The sequence below is a fragment of the Pseudophryne corroboree genome, chromosome 8 (genome assembly GCF_028390025.1).
Source record: "Pseudophryne corroboree isolate aPseCor3 chromosome 8, aPseCor3.hap2, whole genome shotgun sequence".
Taxonomy (NCBI): Eukaryota; Metazoa; Chordata; class Amphibia; order Anura; family Myobatrachidae; genus Pseudophryne; species Pseudophryne corroboree.
The window spans coordinates 314777980-314799462 of NC_086451.1; the positions used below are offsets into that span (position 1 = coordinate 314777980).

A 21483-nucleotide genomic window follows, 5' to 3' on the forward strand; every position below is an offset into this window, starting at 1 on the left:
ACCACAGTCTGTGACAGGAAACCTTGAAGCGGCAAGTAGGAACACAGGGATAGAAACAATTATTCAAGCTAAAGTCAGTTGCTCCTGATATACTGTATTTAATTCTGAGATGTATTACAAGAACTGAAATCCAACTCTTGTGGTGACATTTTTCAGCCATTTTTATGTGCTAATAAAAAACCTATAAACACTGTAAATAATCACACCTGTATTTTTCCCATAATTAAAAAAAAAAAAGTGTTCATGAGACCTTCACACAGTAATGAATCATAGTAAATTTGACACTCACCCGTAAGATTTCTTCAATGCAACTGGGATCATTTGGAAGACCAACCTGCGTAAAATATTATTATTATTATTATTATTATTATTACTATTATAATTATTATTATTATTATTATCATCATCATCAAACAAGTTGAACTGTAAATTTAATCAAAATAAAAAAATTCCAAAAAGGAAGAAAAATATATCACTCAACATCTTATCCTGATATGTATGTGCATTTGCTTCATGTGTGGAGTGCTGTAGACCAGGTGTGCGCAGCATTTTCTAGTCCAAGGGACACATTGGGAGTTCCCACAATAAAGGCGCCACAATAAACCTTTACTTGTTTAAACATGTAAAATTAAATACCTTCAATTACTAGAGTAAAAGGCCTCATTGCATTGGTAAAAGTTCCTAAGGGGAGAAGGGGTTCACTACGATATGCAGGCGGTCGGGCTCCCGGCGACCAGCATACCGGCGCTGGTAGCCCGACCGCCGGCTTACCGACAGTGTGGTGTGCAAATGAGCCCCTTGCGGGCTCGCTGCGCTTGCCACGCTACAGGCACGGTGGCGCGCTATTTTATTCTCCCTCCAGGGGGGTCGTGAACCCCCACGAGGGAGAATAAGTGTTGGTATGCCGGCTGTCGGGATCCCGGCACCGGTATACTGTGCGCCGGGATCCCATCAGCCGGTATACTGAAGACCACCCGGGAGAAGTGTGTGCTATGCAGAATGCTCCACCATCAGGTCTGTGGCCATTCCCATGTAGCAACATATCCCCCTTTCCCTCTGCGGACCCACATTTCCACACCTCTGCAGCATCACCATCACAACCCCGTAGCAACACATTCTATTGCAGTGTCACTGTGCTCTCTCCATTTGGCTCCTACTACTGTAGGGTCAGTTCCATGAAACAGATGCAATCCTGATGCTCTTACATCATAATTGTGTTTACTGTGATATTAAATGACGTTTCGGGGGTATCCTGTTTCAGACATATAAACAAATTTGGGCTTTTGTGCTTTGCATGCAGAAGTTTAAAACATTAAAGTTCCTGTCTGGTTCTAACTATAGGAATGAAAATAAATGATACAAGATTCTGTAAAATGCAATAGAAACCAGATTTTTGTCGTTAGCAGGCAACTAAATGACTCTTTGTAAGTCATTCACATAAATAAAAAAGCATTGTTATATTCATTGTCTAAACTTTTTGCCATATTGCATGTATCATAACTTTAAAAATGATGAAGGAGGAGATGTATCAGGCCTTGGAGAGAGATAAAGTGAAGAAGTTGACCAAAGCAATCGATCAGTTACTAATTGCCATTTATCTAGATTTGGGCAACCGGTCCACTTTACCTCTCTGCAAGACTTGGTACATCTCCTTTGAAGTGTGAAGCCATAAAAAACATATACAGTATGCATCTCTGTGCAGGAAGCTGTGACTCAGTCTGCTGGAGAACTGGAGCAGTGAATGGGAACGCGCTTAGAGGCAATCTCGTGTTATAATAATGAAATTATTGAAACTGAGAGCTCCGCGGGCACTTCTCTGAAAAGGCAGATGCATGGCAGCTAATTTGATTGGACACAAGGCTGTCAGTCATACTATTACAGGTTGAGTATCCATTATCCAAAATGCTTGGGACCAGAGGTATTTTGGATATCGGATTTTTCCGTATTTTGGAATAATTGCATACTATAATAAGATATCATGGTGATGGGACCTAAATCTAAGCACAGAATGCATTTATGTTACATATAACACCTTATACACACAGCCTGAAGGCAATTTTAGCCAATATTTTTTATAACTTTGTGCATTAAACAAAGTGTGTCTGCATTCACACAAATCATTAATCTTTCATATACACCCTATACACACAGCCTGAAGGTCATTTAATACAATATTTTTAATAACTTTGTCTATTAAACAAAGTTTGTGTACATTGAGCCATCAGAAAACAAAGGTTTCACTATCTCACTCTCAGTCAAAAAAGTCCGTTTTTCGGAATATTCCGTATTTCGGAATATTTGGATATGGGATACTCAACCTGTATGAGTAATTCCCACCCCTCTCTAAAATGCCAGCTGCAGAAAAAAAACGGTAAAGTAAAATATTTGAGGAAAAGGAACAAAATAACCAACACCAGTGTGGCCGTCCTGTTTGTGGCTCCAACCAGAGGGACGTCTATAATGAGGGCCGCAGGTGGTGCATGGCTGCTGTAGACATATACTGCTGTCATTCTCTTCTATCTGGCTTATTAACATACTGCATCATATGCAGAATGGGGTTCTGTACATTAATTAGACAATCAAAATGTAGACATTTAAAACACAGACACCCATAATGTTAACAGGTATAATAATTAAACCAAAAATGGCAACATGGACTATATGTCAACAATCAATATGTAGATTGTTAAAATGTTGACAGGTACATAATCTAGACATGAACATAAGTTAAACATTTAATATATAGACAGTCTGAGATGTCAAAAAGGTCAAAATGTTGACAATTAAAATGTAGACAAAGTCAAAGTCAAAATGTCAACATTTAAAATATAAATAAATGATATGTCAACAGGGACAAAAAATGTTGACAGGGTCAAAATGTTAAAGTCAAAGTTGCCAGGCTAGGGCAGCTGAATTGTTACATTTTAATACAAAATGCATTGAGTGTCCCACCAAATCCATAAACAGTCCCAAACCTCTCAGCCTTGGCTGGTATTGTATAATTGGGAGGGGCAACAATGTAGGGTTCCTCTATTTTGTATTAAATAGCACCAGTCTGAACCAGACAGGAGGATAAAGTTATAGCAGGGAGACACAAAGCGTGGAATCCGCCTGTCATAATGTTAAACAGCCCCAAACTGGTCTGCCCAGGGAATCCCTCAGAAAGCCCATACCCTCCCAAAAAATGGTGTCAACCCATCCCAAGGAACAACCAGCTCCTGGGCAGTGGGAGCAGGGTTAAAGGTAATTAAAGTCTTAATAATATTGTTATTTATAGATGGCAGGAGATATTTGTTATACAATACAATCTGTAATTAATTAGCTACCCTTCCAATTCCTCAAGGCAATTCATTAATCCCTTTCTCTGCTGTCCCTCCCATTCAATTTATTTTCTCCATTACCTCTACCCACCGTGCAAGTCATTCATCACCCTCTCTTTCCGCCAACACAATTAATTATGCTACTTTTCCCCATCAGTTTGCATGTTGTTAGCACAGCAATACTGTAGCAAATAAACGGAACTTCAGAAATCCTGTGAGGCTTCCTGTTTTACCTAACTTGTCTACAACGTCCTCTTTGGCTGTATTTGCACTGAAGGATATTACAGTAGCTGTCTTTACAGACATTTACTATTCTCTCTCTTATCTGAGGTGTGCTCTGCAATATAACAAGGCGGGAGTTGTATCAACCATCCAAAAGAGGACTGGTGGAGAAGTTACCACCCAATGAGCTTCTAGCTATCTTTTTTTGGAATACATGTGATAGCTAGAAGCTTAATGATTGGTTCCTATGGGCAACATCTCCACTTGTCCTCTTTAGAAGGTTTTAAACACCTTCCCACAAGAAGAGAAAATATGAAATTCCTCTATGTCCAGACAAAAATTATGCTCTTGTAAGGGGTTACAGTGAGCAATAGAGGGGGAAAAGGGGGCAGCATTCAACTGTATGTGAGGAGGCCATTTCACTCCTACAGGCAGAGCCGGCCATAGGTATAGGCAAACTAGGCAATTGCCTAGGGCATTTGGTATGCCTAGGGGCATCAGCAGCTTCTGCTGATTAAAATGATACGCAGCATGCCTATATTCTGTGTGCAGCATTTCATATGCAGATACAGACACAGTCTCACACAGTATATAGGCATGCCGCACATCAGTTTAATCAGCAGAAGCCGCTTGTGCATCCTAGCCACATAGCAATGCAAATAAGATGCATTTTCATAAAAAAAAATGTGCCTGACGTTCAAATTGAGGCAAGATTTATGAGGACACATCTGTATCCAAGCAGAGGCAGAGGGCACAGTGTTAGTGGCAGTGTGAGTACTGTGTGCATGTGAGTGGGTTGGTTGTGTAGTAGTGTTCAGAATATGTGTAAGGAGCATTATGTGTGTCATGTAAAAATTAATTAATAATGTGTAACATATGTGCAAGGGGCACTATGTGTGTCATTATGTGTATAAGGGCATTAATAATGTGCGGCATATGTGTAACAGGGTACTATTGTATGTGTGTCATTATGTGTATAGGGGCACTAATAACGTGCAGCAAATGTGTAGGGGGCACTATGTGTGTCATTATGTGTATAAGGGCATTAATAATGTGCGGCATATGTGTAACAGGGTACTACTGTATGTGTCATTATGTGTATAGGGGCACTAATAATGTGCAGCAAATGTGTAGGGGGCACTATGTGTGTCATTATGTTTATAAGGACATTAATAATGTGCGGCATATGTGTAAGGGACATTACGTGTAAAAGGGCATTAATAAATGTTGGCATAATGTGTAAGGCGCATTATGTTTATAAGGACATTAATAATGTGTCTCATAAGTGTTAGGGGCATTACTGTGTGGCATTATGTGTTTAAGGTGCTCTACTATGTGGCGTTGCGTATGTCAAGGGCACTACTGTTTCGTCTAATGTGAATAAAGAGCAATAGGGTGTGGTGTAATGTGAATAAGGAGCAATTCAGTGTGATGTAATGTGAATAAGGGGCTCTACTGTGAGAAGTAACGTTTATAAGGTAAAGTGATACTACTGTGGGATGTAATATGAATTATGGACACTATCGCATGATCAAATGTCAATAAAGTGCAGTACTGTGTGGCGTAATTGGAATTGGGGTTACTATTCTGTGGCCATGCCCCTTGCCAGCAAAAACACACCCCTTTTTGGGCTGTGCGCCAAATGTGCGAACTGTTCCTATTTAAAATATAGGGGGTACAAACACCAAAATAAGGACTGCTATGGATGAGGGGTGATGGTGCTGGGAAAGAAGTGCAAGGTCAGAGGCGGAACCAGCGGTGGTGCTAGGGGGCACCAGCCAAAATCTTGCCTAGGGCATCATATTGGTTAGGGCCGGCTCTGCCTACAGGTGGGGCTGTAGAAAGAAACAAGGACAGATGAATGTGTACCCACACACTTACATAAATCTACAAGAATCTTAAAATGGAAAAAGACAATATAATACATTCTGGCTCCGAACATGTCTGTCGAGTTCATTCAATTAAATTGAAAAGCTATAGCTTTGTAAAATCCCATTTCTGACCCACAAGTCACAAGAAAATTAAATTTTTCATTGATTGTTGTAAAACATATTAAACCATCTAGGTGTACCTGACTTTTTTTTTATCTTATCCAACATTTGGCATTTGGCTCATCTTAAATCCAGGGCAGTTTAAAAGTCATCATTTACACTATACAATAAATCCCTCTACCCATCAAAATTATTCTACCAACCAAGAGATCAGAGTAAACATATGAGGCTAGATGTAATAGGGTGCAATTTTTTAGGTGTCTAAAAAATCGCACCAAATCGCACGTTTGTAACTTGCAAATTTTTTACTAAAAATCGGAAATGTAATCGGGTGCAATTATTAAGGTTAAAACGGAATTTGCATGTGATTTTTTGCGGTTTTTAGCAAAGGAAACATGCCATTTTTAGTAATAAAAACATGCACATTTTAGGTAATGTTTTTACTACTTATTCAGAAGCATGCACAGATCAGTGAGATCCGTGCATGCTTCTGTATGGAACAGTAAATAAAAAAGTGTTAAAAATATAAAAAATAAACACAACGTGTAGGTTCCCCCCCCCCCCAAAAAAAAAAAGCATAACCAGCGCCGGGCTCTTTGAACCAGTCCTAGTTGCAAAAATACGGGGGGGAAATTGACTGGGGTTCCCCGTTTTTAAAAATACGGGGGACAAAAGAAGTAGGGGACCCCCATATTTTTGAAACCAGCACTTGGCTCCACTAGCCAGGGAGGTGATGCCGCAGCCGGGGGACACTTTTATATAGGTCCCTGTGGCCAAAGCGTCACAAAATCCCCAAACTAGCCACCCCTGGCCGGGGTTCCCAGGGGGAGTTTGCCCCTTAAATTAAGGAGTCACCCCCCCCCTCCAGGCACTCAAGGGCCAGGGATGAAGCTCGGGCTGTCCCTAGCACACCTGGGCAGTGGGTGCCATGCTGATAGCCTTGAAAGTGTTAAACAGAATATTGTCTTTTGCTGTGGAACTATAAGTCCCGGTAAGCCTCCCCCGCAGGCTGGTACTTGGAGAACCACAAGTACCAGCATGCGGGGACATAACGGGACCGCTGATACCTGTAGTTCCACAACAAAAGAAATACCCAAATAAAAACACAAGACACACACTTTGAAAGTACAACTTTAATACACATACATGCACACTTACACACTCATACATATTTACCTACATCCAATGACGCCATTCACGTCCCCTTCTCCAGTAGAATCCAATCATGTACCTGTAAAAAAAATGAACTTACATGCTCCTCAAAGACACTAGATGACAGCATTTTTTTTTCTTTCTATATCAGAGATTCCCAAACTGGGTGCCAATGCACCCTGGGGTTGCCTTGACTCCGGAGACACCTGCAGGGTAACCACGGGTTGGTAGTCCAGAACCAAATCAAATGAATTCTGGTGCATGAGATAGGCAAAACAGCACTGGTGGCTGCCAATCATAAAATACAACAACAGAAGTGCAACCCCCACATAACTAAACCTAAGGATGACATGTAAGCACAACTTAATTTGATAATTTTTGCTGAATTTTTCAATAAGAAGCAGTTGGCCTAGGGGTGCCGTGAAAAAAAGTGTTGAAACTCTAGTGTGCCGTGATTTAAGAAAGTGTGTGAACCACAGTTTTAGTGTTTTATACTGTATGAGGTAAATAAACATTTATTTATTGGACTTTTTTCATAGCTATCCATGTGTCCAGTTTAAAGATGTCCATTTTCAGTTGTTACACCTCTCAAACCTATCCCCACGATAAAATGTAAACCACCAAACAGTGAGAATAGCTTACTAATGTGTTAATTTAGTCTAATAAACATGCCGCAAGAGCAGAATTTATATACACAACCCACATTGAATATTATAATACATTATGTTACATATAATGATGTTTCATGTTTGCATGCTATTACAGAAAAAAATGAAACCACATGGAACACTATTGTGAAAATATATACATATTCATGGTTTTGCATAAAAAATACTGCTCACTATTAAAATATATAGGGGTATATTCAATTGAAGTCGAAAGCTGCCGTCTGTCGAAAAGACGCCAGTTTTCGACTTTTTAAGGTCGAATCATGATTCGACCTATTCAGTATATCCCAAGAATTTTTGACAAGTCGATGAATTCGACTTGTCGAAAAGCACATGGATCGGCGGATTGGCTGCTGATCTACGTGCTTGTGTCGAAAACAAGGCCAAATCCGACAGGTTTTGGCCCCCTTTTCGACAATCTCAGTCTGACATAAATAAATGTCGGACTGAGATGTGGGACCCAGAGCAGGAGAGGGGGGAGAGCCGCAGGGAGACGGAGGACAGCCGCGGGCATATAGGGGAGATCAGCGCTACAGCACAGCGCTGCAGCAGGATGTCACACAGCCGCGCCGCTCACAGCAGCTTCCACCCAGCTCCAGCAAGTGAGGTCACGCTTGCTGGAGCCGGATGGACACTGCCGTGAGGTCGGGCGGCTGTGTGACATACTCCTGCAGCGCTACTGTAGCGCTGATCTCCTCCGTCTGCCTCTGGGTCCCTCATCTCAATTCGACTTGAAAAAGTCGAATTGAGATGAGATTTGAATAGGGGTTTTCGGATCCATTCCGACAAATGCATGTCGGAATGGATCCGACGCTAATTGAATATACCCCATATTTTTTCTACTACAAGAAAAATGTAAGTAATTAATATGTACAGAATGGCAAAAGTAATACAATGTACATTAGACTCAATTATCCCTTCAAATATCTTTATATAATATATATCACACAACATTATATAGTGATACACCAAAATAAAGCCATTCTACCTCCATATACTATAGCAAATCTACCTCTATACAGCTCCCACATGTATACAGCAAGGAGTATATTTACTAAAGCATGGGTGGAGATGTTGCCCGTAGCAACCAATCAGATTCTACTTATCATCTGTCTAGCAACTTCTCAAAAATAATAGCCAGATCTGATTGGTTGCAATGGGCAACATCTCTACTTCTATAAACCTGTACTTTAGTAAATATGCCCAAAATATTCCCATATTATCAATGTTTTAACAAAGTCACACACACTTTGTAAATGAAGGCTAAATTACTACGTAGTGGTCTAATGGTCAAAAACTGTTTCCAAGGTTGTTGTTTTTTTTTATCATTGAGAGACAATAAAGATTGCAGTGCCTGCAGTTTCTGTTTGGGACAACGATGAGGGAGATATCAAGTTACTGCTACGACTACCAATATAATACCCCTTTTCCACCTGAGTACCGGGTCCGATCCAAGATGTTCAACCCGGCTACAACACGTATCAGCTCCGCCGTTTCCACTGCACTACGACGCGGGTTATTCGCGGGTCGGATCTGTTTCCACTTAACCCGGGTAAGCTCTGTAAAAGCTATTGACGTCACTTGTTACTCGGGTCTGAAAACACGGCTAATGACCGTTTCCACTGCACAATTACCCGGGTCATTACCGTGTTACCGTGTTCAACCCAGGTAGCTACCCGGGTAGGATTCCAGGGTCACTCAAGCCGTGTTGAGCCGTTTCCACTTACTAAAAACCCGTGTTGGTGTGCGCTCCCGTGCAAAAACATGGGTAAATTTACCAAGTGGAAAAGGGGTATAAGTAGAGACCTGCCAATACCCATCCTGCACTGCCACTGTCCAGGTCTCTCAGGTGTCAATAAGGCTTTCAGATCATTGACACCTCAGGTGAAAACTCACAAAGGTGTTGGAAGAAGAGTACTGCAATGGTGAATAACCACTGCTGCACGTCAGTTTATTAGTACATTCTTCACACGATACATCTCATCCAGGTAGACTACTATATTACATACTATCACACCTCCACACACAAGGTATAGCATTGGCAGCATCTTCTCTCACCTGAGTTCCAACTTTACCCTACTGTACAGCATATCTGCAAAGACCTTTTTTTAACAGTGATGATAAATATGGCCACAGCTGTATACCTCCAAACTACTCTTTACTAGAGAACAGTACAGAGTCACATACCAAAATGGGAGGAGCTTGCATGAAGTCAGTGGAGTTTTGCTGTGAAATCAATGTTTAATGATGTGTTTGTTTGACAGATCGGGAGCAGGACTTCTTTTATACCAATTTATCCTCTACAAATTATAGGAGGTATGTGATTGCAAAAAGGTTTCCCTTTTTCTATAGTACTGTACATTCATTGGGTGATATTCAATTGATTATCACACCTGATCTCCCATTTATAGAGACGTGAGATCGCGGGGGCAAAATTCAACTGTGTCCAGTATTCGCACTAATCGCGCCCAAAGAGGTCAGGTTTTGGCTGGGCGTATTCGCGAAAAGTGCCATTTGGGTGTCCATAAAGGTCACTTTTCGCACATTTGAGGTTGCCACCCCTGGGGGGTGCGAGCTGTAAGGAAGATACCGGCAGCCATTGCACCTGAACAGAGATACAATTGAATAGCTCTGTTTGGATGCCATCTAGTGGCTGCTGGCGAGAAAATAATTGAATCTTGGCCAATGTATTTTAGATTTTTATGCAAGTGAAGTTTTATTACGGACCCTTAAACACACTGCATTTTTCCCATGCGGCACTAAGACCAAACAAAAGGCTGCGAACAGGGATGAACTGTGGCTCTTAATCAGCCCGGGCAGTGTACTGTGCATGCGCATGAAAAAGGGGGCATGGTCACATCTTAAGGGGGCATGCCCTAAGTCAAGGGGGCCTGGCCTCACTGTTGCTGTATATAGGCGGCCGAGCAGAGCGCTGTCAGGCTGTGCTGCTCGGCCAGCCCAGGTTTCTCTGTGGCCCTGTATATGGTCAGCAATGCAGAGTGCTGTCAGGCTGTGCTGCTCGGCCAGCCCAGGTTTCTCTGTGGCCCTGTATATGGGCAGCCGTGCAGAGTGCTGTCAGGCTGTGCTGTTCGGCCAGCCCAGGTTTCTCTGTGGCCCTGTATACGGGTGGCCGTGCAGAGCGCTGTCAGGCTGTGCTGCTCGGCCAGCCCAGGTTTCTCTGTGGCCCTGTATATGGGCAGCCGTGCAGAGTGCTGTCATGCTGTGCTGTTCGGCCAGCCCAGGTTTCTCTGTGGCCCTGTATACGGGCGGCCGTGCAGAGCGCTGTCAGGCTGTGCTGCTCGGCCAGCCCATGTTTCTCTGTGGCCCTGTATATGGGTGGCCGTGCAGAGCATTGTCAGGCCTGGCTGCTCAGCCAGCCCAGGGTTCTCTGTGGCCCTGTATACGGGCGGCCGTGCAGAGCGCTGTCAGGCCTTGCTGCTCGGCCAGCCCAGGTTTCTCTGTGGCCCTTTATACGGGCGGCCGTGCAGACCGCTGTCAGGCTGCGCTGCTAGGCCAGCCCAGGTTTCTCTGTGGCCCTGTATATGGGTGGCCGTGCAGAGCGCTGTCAGGCTGTGCTGCTCGGCCAGCCCAGGTTTCTCTGTGGCCCTGTATATGGGTGGCCGTGCAGAGCGTTGTCAGGCCTGGCTGCTCGGCCAGCCCAGGGTTCTCTGTGGCCCTGTATACGGGCGGCCGTGCAGAGCGCTGTCAGGCCTTGCTGCTCGGCCAGCCCAGGTTTCTCTGTGGCCCTTTATACGGGCGGCCGTGCAGACCGCTGTCAGGCTGCGCTGCTCGGCCAGCCCAGGTTTCTCTGTGTCCCAGTATACGGGTGGCCAAGGAAAGTGCCAGGAGGCTGTGTTGCTCAAACAGTCCAGGTTTCAGACATTTGCCACAAGTACCAGTTGGGCAGTCCATCCTCGGTTGTTAATCCCTGCTATGTACCATTCTTTTCTTAGCTTTATAATTGTTTACAATATTTTTTCATCAAGTGCATTGTGCAGTTAACTTGGTGCTCAATGTAAACATTTTTTGGCACATAATTAACCAAATTTGCACTGCAAACAATAAAATAAAAGAGCAATCAGCCCTGATTAGTCCCAGCAGTGAGCCACATTCAGTGTGTCTGATGCACAGAAACTTTCAGCGTTGCGTTAAGGTTGATAAACCAGAAATGCTAACAGTGCTTGACATAGGATAGTCCATAAAAAAATCATGCAGTCACTATGTGCCCGCAAAGTAAGTAAACTGTACTTATATTGCATTGTAAATGGAAAATTGAGGATAACACGCAGAGAGCTGTGGTTTATGATGCCTAACTGAATGCCAATTAATCTTTACAGTACACAGCGTGTGGTGTTATGTAATGCCCTGCAATGTGATCACAATGAATATTTACTGAAAATAAAGAAAAAGGCTAAAAGATCATGTTTATGTTAATGATATTTCTATGCAAATAGATTAAACATCTCTGGGTAGAGAAAGTGTAGAAAACCGAGCTGTACAGAAGTCTCCCGCAAATGAACCAGTGCCTCTGCGCTGAACTAACACAATGTAGCGGATAATAAAGTAACACAAGGATGATCCCTATAGTAGTAAATTCAATCATTAACAGTTTACAAATTGAGGTCAGCAAAGCAATCACAATGTGGATGCTCAAGACGCACAATGACAGCAGTATGTAGTGTATATATTCTTAGACTCTCTGTAAAGTGATTGATCCCATCTGTCAAAGTGTTTTGTGAGTGTGGTGAAACCAATGTAGCGATACATGCTATAAACAGTTGTAATAAACTACAGGTCTTCCTCTGACACACTGACCACTGCCAGAGATTGAATGCTTGAAAATATTTTGTACCAACAATTTTATCAAAATGTATTTATGGCTATCATTTATATCCTATATAAACATCTAGGACATAAAGTTGATGCAGCATCTACAGTAAATGAGTGCTCATGCATGGTATCTAAGAGGTGCACAACACACTGCAATCTCTGTTTCAGTGACGGGCAGCAGGCAGCCATCCAAGCTTTCACTTTCAGTAGTCCCTAGCTCCTTCCTGCTTTGTGCTTATATATTTCTTGTTATAGTTTGTAACATTCCGGGCTGGAATCTCCACAGTCCAATCAAAGGAGAGCCAAACTACAAAGCCTGCAATATAAGCCACCTGCCTTCATGAACCAGCTTTGACCCAGTGGATGTAAAGGACATTGCTGAAATTGCTCGGATTTTGTGTCCTACCATCTGGACCCTGCCTCAACCAAGCTTCTAACAGGTTGTATGGCTATAATTGGTCCTGTCTTTGCAAAAATTGTTCAATGCTCTTTGCAGACAGGCATTTTTTCTGGACCCCTAAAGGAAGCAATTGTTAGACCTCTTCTTAAAAAACCTAATTTAGATCCTGACTGCATGACCAACTACAGACCGGTATCAAACCTTTCTTTTCTAGGAAAGATTATTGAGAAAGTGGTTGCAAATCAACTGGAAACCCACCCGACAACCCATGATATTTATGATCCATTTCAATCAGGATTTAGGAGAAGACATAGCACTGAAACAGCCCTGATGACAAGAGACAGACCAAGAGACAGAGGTGACTGTTCAAACTTAATCCTTCTGAATCTCTCTGCAGCATTTGATACCGTGGACCGTGGGCTCCTGATTGAGCGACTGATAATTTTTTGTGGACTGGATGGCACAGTCCTAAGCTGGTTCAAATCATTTCTCACAGGCAGGTCACAGAAAGTATCATCTGGAGTATAATCATCACCATCAGTGCCATTGCCATGTGGTGTCCCACAAGGTTCTATACTATCCCCCATGCTTTTTGCAATATACATGCTCCCACTGGGTAAAATAATCAGGCGCCATGGCCTGGTCTACCACTGCTATGCAGATGATACACAACTGTACTTGGCCTTTGCTCTGGGCACTGATAACCCAATAGCAACTCTAAATGGTTGTCTAGCCGAGCTCCAGGAGTGGATGAGTGCCAGTTGGCTGCGGCTGAACCCGGACGAAACAGAGGTCCTTATGATAGGACCGCAATATCAAAGGACAAGACTGCAGCATAGCCAACCAAGTGGACTTACACTTGGGGATTCAGAATTACAAACCACTGATCGTGTGTGGAATCTTGGCATTGTCCTGGATGGTGGCTTGACACTTAAACTTCAGATATCAGCCACAATCAAATCCTCATTCTTTCACCTGAGGAACATAGTCAATCAAGCGCTTAATTCCCTCAGATGACCTGCCTAAAGTCATACATGCATTTGTATCATCTTGATTAGATTACTGTAATGCCCTCTACCTTGGTCTCCCAGCAAAAGAATTGCACCGCTTACAGTTGGTACAAAACACAGCTGACAGGCTGTTATCCAATCAGCCCTGTTCTAGCCACATAACACCCAACCTCTACTCCCTTCACTGGCTGCCTGTAAGATGGCGAATCATCTTCAAGATTGGCTTACTGAGTTTCAAAGCACTACATGACCAGGGCCCAAGGTAGCTGAAGCAGCTTCTGATTCCATACTGCCCCACTCAATTACTGCGATCTGTAGATGAAGGACTTTCAGCAGTACCTAGAATCTCCCGTAATTCATCTGGGGGTTGAGGATTTACTCATGCGGCTCTGACTCTATGGAGTACGAGAGGCCCCAAATATAGAATCCTTAAAAAAATAGAATCAAGACTTTCCTGTTTTCTCAAGCATTTCCATAATGTGCCTTTAGTATCTGCATGCTTCTGTATTTTATGAAAGCTGTTCTGTACTTCATTGTTTCTGTACTATCTTTTGCTATGTATCTGTTAAGTGCCTTGAGTCCTATTGGAGAAAGAGCGCTCTATAAATAAAATTATTATTATTATTATTATTATTATTATTGACATTTGTTTAAAAGACCTGCTGATGTGTTATTATGCATAAGTGCCTCATGTATAGATCACATATACTGTAGTAACTGAACTGAGATTAAGAGTAATCTGCTGCCATTTTGAAATTTAGAGGGCCATGAAAAGTGGTGCTAGAAGTGTATCATGGTACCTATTGTGATGTAAAAAATGTCAGTGATCTGGGGTCTTGATGATTGTGGCCTTGTCCCCTCACTATACAGTGCTTTATATACCAAGGATCAGGACACAGTGGTGCAACACCACCGCACCCCACATCCCACAACACATCTCCATCTTGTCCCCTCCGGGATTCTGTCATAGGGGGCATTGAATTAGCCGCAAGAAGTTTTGGATGCCAAAAATGAAGGGGGTTACAATTTTTTATTGATGATGTTTTTTCGGGGTATCCAATTAGCCCCCATTTTTCCATATGAAAATTTTTACTTTTTTGTGCAAAAACACATAGGATCCATATAAAGTCACAGACCTACAGTATGTCGGTATGAAAAAAAATCTCTGATAAGTGCCGTCATCGGGGCTAATTGGATAGCCCCAGGTGAGGTAATTAGCAGCGGTAATTTACAAATATTAATAGGATACCACCCTTTGTACTGAAAGTAGGCAACTATGGACCTTATTTCTAATAACGTTTACCTTTTCTTACTCATATAACTATTTGCTGGCATTTGGCACACTAAGAAGTGACTCCAATTTCAGGTGCCATATAGTGCAGGCTGTAACACTTATGTTTTAAATAACCGTCCCATTTCATTACTTTGCTCATCGTACTTGTTTAACTAGCCATTTTTTAAACCTTTATTTATATGGTGCCAAAATATTACACAGAGAATGCATTATTCATAGCAATCACTGTTCCAATGGAATAAATAACAAATGAGAGAATGGGAAGTGATGAGCCAAGATGTGGTGTAAATGCTGTCCATTCTGAGGACGCTCCCCCGCACAGCACTGCAGAAGACCTTCTGACAGTGATGGGAAACCTTTGGCACTCCAGCTGTTGTTGAACTACACATCCCAGCATGCTATGCTACAGTTTTAGCATGGCCAAATAGCAAAACTGTAGCAGGGCATGCTGGGATGTGTAGTTCAACAACAGCTGGAGTGCCAAAGGTTCCCCATCACTGCCTTATGGCATCTCTCCCACAGTACAGAATGCAGGAGATGGGAGACAGATGAGGGCAGGCAACGGCTGCCGGGTAACCAGGGCAGATTCCGGCCTCAGGATATCCAGCCCAGTTTGGCCGTTCCACCTGCACTGCCCTCCTTATGGCCCTGCCAATTGTATAAGACTGTACTAATGTAGCAATTTAATCCCCTTGTGTGATGGTACGAAACCCATGTAGCAGCTCATAAATAAAAGCTAATATAAATATATATATATATATATATATATATATATTCAGATATGTACAGTATGCATATTCCCATCTACACACTCTTATTCTATACACATACTCAGAAGAATAGTTTTCCTTACAGGCTCTATCACTGCAATAGACACCTGATTTTCTTTTACCAATGACCTTTGGAGCTGTCATAGTAGACATATTTTATCTCTCTAGATGCATCAGAAAGCCTCTGAAAGTCAGTGCTAAAGCATTAATCCGTATCGCTACACAGTCCTTGAAATTATAATTCAAAGTTCAACTTACTTTAGCATTTTCCTCCAAAGTTCTTTTGGCAGCCCAGGGCACAAAGTCATATTCTGGTTTCCAGCTGAAATCAATTGTAATGGTTTGATATGTTGGCAGAGACAATTCTTTAAAGCTAAAGAGCTCTGTTGATGCTTAGCAGTTTTTACTCATTTACTTTGTGTGACTGTTCTCTGTAGGTTGAGGATTTGGCATCTTTTCATCTAAAGATGTTTATGCTTATCAATACTGCTTTATATGATACTAAGATATAATTTTACCTTTACAGAATGAAACCACTATTATTACAACACCATTAATATTTTGGTTTGTACATGTCCTCCTACAACTTTTACTATATTCAGTGCTTCATCTTTCTGGTTTCCATCTGAGTTATACCGTAACAAGGGCATATATATCAGTCAGAATCAGCTGTATATTTCCATTATCTTTGGATGTAACACAAAACTGATTTGTGAATCCAACTGTATCCAGTGTACATAGCAGTTTTATAAACAACAGAAACAAAACAAACAAAGCGTCTGGATGATGGGGCAGATGTAATAACCTGGTGAAGGCATAAGGAAGTGATAAACCAGTGATATGTGCAAGGTGATAAATGTACCAGCAAATCACCTCCAATATGTAAATTAACTCTTAGGATCTGATTGGCTGGTGCCTTTATCACCTTGCACATATCACTGGTTTATCACTTCCTTATGCCTTCTCCAGGTTAATACATCTGCCCAATGTCCCTGGTGAAAGTGGAAGTCTGAAAAATAAAAATAAAATACCATGGGGCAGATATATTAAGCCTGGAAAAGTGATAAAGCAGTGATAAAGAAGTGATAAGTGAAAGGTGATAACGCACCAGCCAATCATTATGGGTTTGAAAAATGACAGGAGCTGATTGGCTGGTGCGTTACCATCTTCCACTTATCACTTCTTTAACACTGCTTTATCACTTCTCCAGGCTTAATACATCTGCCCCTTTAGTCAGTAAATATATTTCAAAAGAGTGGGTTCAAGTGAAAATATTAATGTTGTCTGATAGTGGAAATCAGTTCTGTGCCTGTATTTTAACTAAACATGTATCTTAATGTGAAACTAACAAAAACAAAATAAGTAATACTATTTTAAAATCTCACACATCAGGCATATGGTCATACTTGGCCATGATATCCTGTGACTCTCTAGGTTTTGTGGAACTACAAGTCTCAGAAAGGAAGACATTGACCAGCAAGATTCAAGATCTAGAATCAGCCATAGATGGAAAACATACTCTATGAGGGATATTCAATTAGAAGCGATAACAGATTTTTTGCGCTAAAGTCCTGTTTTTGCGTGAAAAAAAATGACTTTTCCTGTGAAACGCAATTACAGCCTATTCAATTTTCCGGGAAAATTTATCGGTGATAATTTTTTCACTAATTTCACTTCACCTACTCTGAGCAGGTGAAAAGCTGGGAAAAGTCACTAATTTAAGGTAAAAATGTTTGGATATGGTACAGAACTCCTGGGACACCCCCCTTAATGACTAATTAGGCACGTTGAAGTTTTTAATTATTTTTAATTGTCCAATAATGACATGTAATTTTTGAGGTGAAAAAGTACAAAGTGATGGAAATTGGGGTTCAAGGTATGGGACAGGTATATTGGGGTGCTTTATGAGTGGGACAGGTGTTTTTAGGCTTGCAGGTGGGAGTAATAGCTCTGTTTCCACTTTTTTTTAAAGTACCCTAAAATGACCCAAATATATACTTATACCCATTTTCATGTACCCCAAATTTAATGAGAGCATTTATTTTGCACAAAAAAAACTTGCTTTCTATAATTTCTTAAATTTAAAAAAAAATGCATATAACAGCCATTTCACACAATTTAAGTCCCCCAAAACTCTCTAATGTGATCTCTAATACACTTCTCTTCTGTTTTCCTATGTTAGTTTACCATTTTTGGGGGTACAGGCTGATTTTCCCATTTTCACCTACACTTTTCACTGCAACAACTTTCACGTGAAACCCGTTTGGTATTAAATAGGTCGAAAAACGGGAGCGCGCATACCCGTGAAATTTTCGGGCAAAAAATGGCAGCGAATTTGCGGATAATTGAATACCCTAGTATATTGCAACACCTTTCATACACTTTAGTCCAGGCTTTACCATAAGAATTGAAAGCTAACATAACCATATGCAGTCAAAAAAATCAATGGAATATCTTACAAAATGAAGGGCAATTCAGAGATGAATTTACAGTATTTACTCGATATTAACTTCGAGAACTAGAGGAATTGTATTTGTTAACAAAGTCCATGGTTTACAATTGGTGTTAGGCTACATGGACTACTGGAAACTCTATGTGTGACAATAGATAAGTAACCATTGGGCCGATTCAGACCTGATCGGTGCTGTGTGCTGCAGCGATCAGGTCTGAACTGCGCAGAGCGCCAGCGCATGACAGACAGCTGACGGCTGTAGTAGCCCTGCAATCGCCTCTGCCTGATTGACAGGCAGAGGCGGTCTCTGGGTGGGACGGTGGCGTTTAGCCACCGTTTACGGGCTGCAGTCTGGGCAACACAGGCGTGCCAGGACCATTGGGGAAGGGGGGCCCCGCGGCGGCAGTGTCACGTCACACGCAGCCGCTGTGACCTGGGCAGCGACGAGTAGCTCCCTGTTAGCATGCAGGAGCTGCGCTGGCTGGGAGCTACTCCTGAAGTACAAAAGTGTCACCGCTGCGCAATGCTTTTGTACTTGTGCAACGGGGTAGGAGCCTGACATGTGGGGCGGGTTAGCCCTGTGCTGGGCGTCCCCCCGCATGTCTGTGTGACTGATCGTAGATGTGCTAAATTTAGCACATCTACGATCAGGTCTGAATTAGCCCCCTAATCCTGGTGTACTATTACTATCATGGGTTTGGACTTGGTCCATCAGTACAGCGAGTTAAGCTTCTATGAGCTCTCGACCAGTCCTGCACTTCCTGCTTATTAGTTTGTAAGCTAGGGTCCTGTCACCCTAGCTTGGTTCTCTACTTGTCTAGTCAAAATAAAGGACTATGCTGATCTACCATTTCCTATCTGATGTAGCCTGATATAGATTGATCCTATAGTATATGTGATGAACCAACCAATCTTAGTTTTTCTTTCCTTCTTTCAGCCTGCAAATTCACTGCTTGCGGAAAGATGTTTTATTGCAATTGCTGTGGCATTAATGAACGTAAAAGGACTTTCATTTCTATAGAATTCTATGATATTATGATCTACATTGGGGAAATCATTATTTGCATAGAAAATATTTTTGAATAGTATGTCTTGCCATCAATGGCAGAAGTCTGATGGTTCTCCACTATGTCACAAAGTCATGGATGGATTGTGGATGCAACCTGCACCTTAAAATTGGTAGAGACCCTGTACAGAGGCACAGAGTCTAACATGCGGGCGGTATTCACCAGGGCCCCTGCCAGGAGGTTTGGAGTCGGACATAGTTGCAACCAACACGCAGGTTAAATCCCTTTGAGTTCCCAGGTACAGAGGCTGGTATGCACTGGAGCAGACATTAGAATAGTAGACTGCAGTGAAGTCGGATGACAGAAACACAGAGTGAGCATAGAAAGACAGGAACCAGGAACATAGCAAGAACAGAGCATGAAGACATGGATCTGGGATGGCAAAGGGACCAGGAACCAGTAATGTAGGTTGCACAGACACACAAGTAGCATGAGGCTGACAATGCAGTATGGTTTGGGAGCCTATACTCTGGCTCAGGGCTGTCTCCAGGATCTTTCTTATATCGATGGAGTTCAAATTTGGGCGCCAATGTGACTTCACATTTTAGGCACGTCTGGCCCTTTAAATTCAGTACTGAATGGTGCTCGCATCCCTATGGTTGCCGCAGTTGAATATCCGGAAGAGGAAGCAGACTGAGAGTATTTCAGCAGCATGCACCAGGGACTCCTCGCTCGCTTACCAGCTGCCACCCCGTGAAACAGTGCTGCTGGACTCGGTAAGTGACCTTGGGATTTTGGCACACTGTAACACACCATTGATGGCAGAGACAAAGCAATGTTTTTTTTACCCAAGAACATGAAGCTTATCTCCACTCCCCTTGTGCACTTAGACACACCCATTCTCTGATTGGCCTACCACTTAACTCAGTCACTCCTTCACGACACTTAATTCTACCTTCTGCCCTGATTGGCCTGTCATGTCCCACAGCAGGAATGCCCATACCATCAATGGATCTCATCCAATGGTTTCATGCTCTCAATGTAAAACACCTATAGCACCATCGATGGAGACCATCCATGGTTAATCCTTAGGGCAGCTGAGATGTGGCTTATCTTACTTGAGGGGTGAGTGGTCAAGTACAGTGGTGTGGCAATGTCCATTTGATAAAATATTCAAAATGATTGTGTGAGCTATGGGGGTGTTCCCCGCCTCCATGGCTGACCTGGCTTCTGCCATGCCCCTCATAAATCTAGGCCCAGGTAATCCATATCTTCTTTGCCCCCCTCACCGCACCCTTGGGAATAGTACAGAGGAGTGACATAATAAAACACAAGAAATTTATGCAAAACAACAAGACCACCAAGTATAGAAACCTTATATAATTACAGCATATTAAAAAATAAAATTCTGCCATTCCCTCCATCACAAAGGTAAAAATGTCATGAAATACATGCAACCATCTCTGTACATTAAACAATCCAGCACTGAGCTATCTTGCAGATATTATACATCCACTATTAGATGGTTGGATAATTAATAGCAATGCTTCATGTCCAAAATGAATACACATTGACAAATATTGCCCCTTAATGTTTAACCAGTTTATGTAACATTTTGTTATTCTGCAATTTATTACTAAGAGTCATAATCTTAGTGTTAGTTTTGAGAAGAGGTAAATTACAGAAAATCAGAGCAATACGACAGCAATTAGCTTTTATTGTGCACTTATTAATCTTGAAGAACATTTTCTCTGCTGGCAGGAAAGGGCCGCGGATTCCTCCTGACAGTCAGCCTTAAACTGCTTCCTGTGATGAATGGAGTCTATAATTGGGAGATAACTCTCTCTAATTTAATACTTTATGAATAAAGTTGCCAGAAAATCACAAATGCTTTGAAAAGGAAGTCAGTTAAACACACAAGTGTTTGCGTCCTTTGTTTCTGTTCAATGAAAGATCATTAATGGTATTGCTGCTACAAGAAAGGAAGCCACACAGAATTTATGTTCCACATGTGACTATAAGTGGGAAAACAATGTGGAATCAGCTTCCTCCATCTTAATAGGTTGATACTTTGCTGGTTTATCTGTGCCTTGTCCATTTCAGGCAGTAGTAAACCACAATCACACTCAACACATCATATATCTTTATTCTTTTTACTAATACAACATGGACGCAGTACTATAACATAACATTTCACATATATATATATATATATATATATGTGGTACCCCACTGCAGCACAGGCCTGTACATACTGATGCCCCGCAACGCAGCACTGCATCGGTTAACTATCTCCTAACTTTTAGTGATGTCAGCAGGAGCTGACATGGAGGGAACTAGGACCCAGGGGAGTGAAGCCTAGAATCA

The 21483-nt window shown here is 42.1% G+C and overlaps 1 protein-coding gene across 6 annotated transcripts in view; it reads right to left on the reverse strand.

The window, feature by feature from the left end:
- Positions 1–21483, reverse strand: part of AFF2 (ALF transcription elongation factor 2) — a 741379-nt gene that overhangs the window by 313008 nt on the left and 406888 nt on the right. For 5 of the 6 annotated variants that reach the window (XM_063937401.1, XM_063937398.1, XM_063937400.1 and 2 more), the window contains exon 4: positions 290–334. The exons of the other annotated variant lie outside the window; for it this stretch is intronic. In XM_063937401.1, the coding sequence (XP_063793471.1) occupies positions 290–334 (45 nt within the window). The remainder of the gene's footprint in view (positions 1–289; positions 335–21483) is intronic. 6 annotated transcript variants of the gene reach the window in all.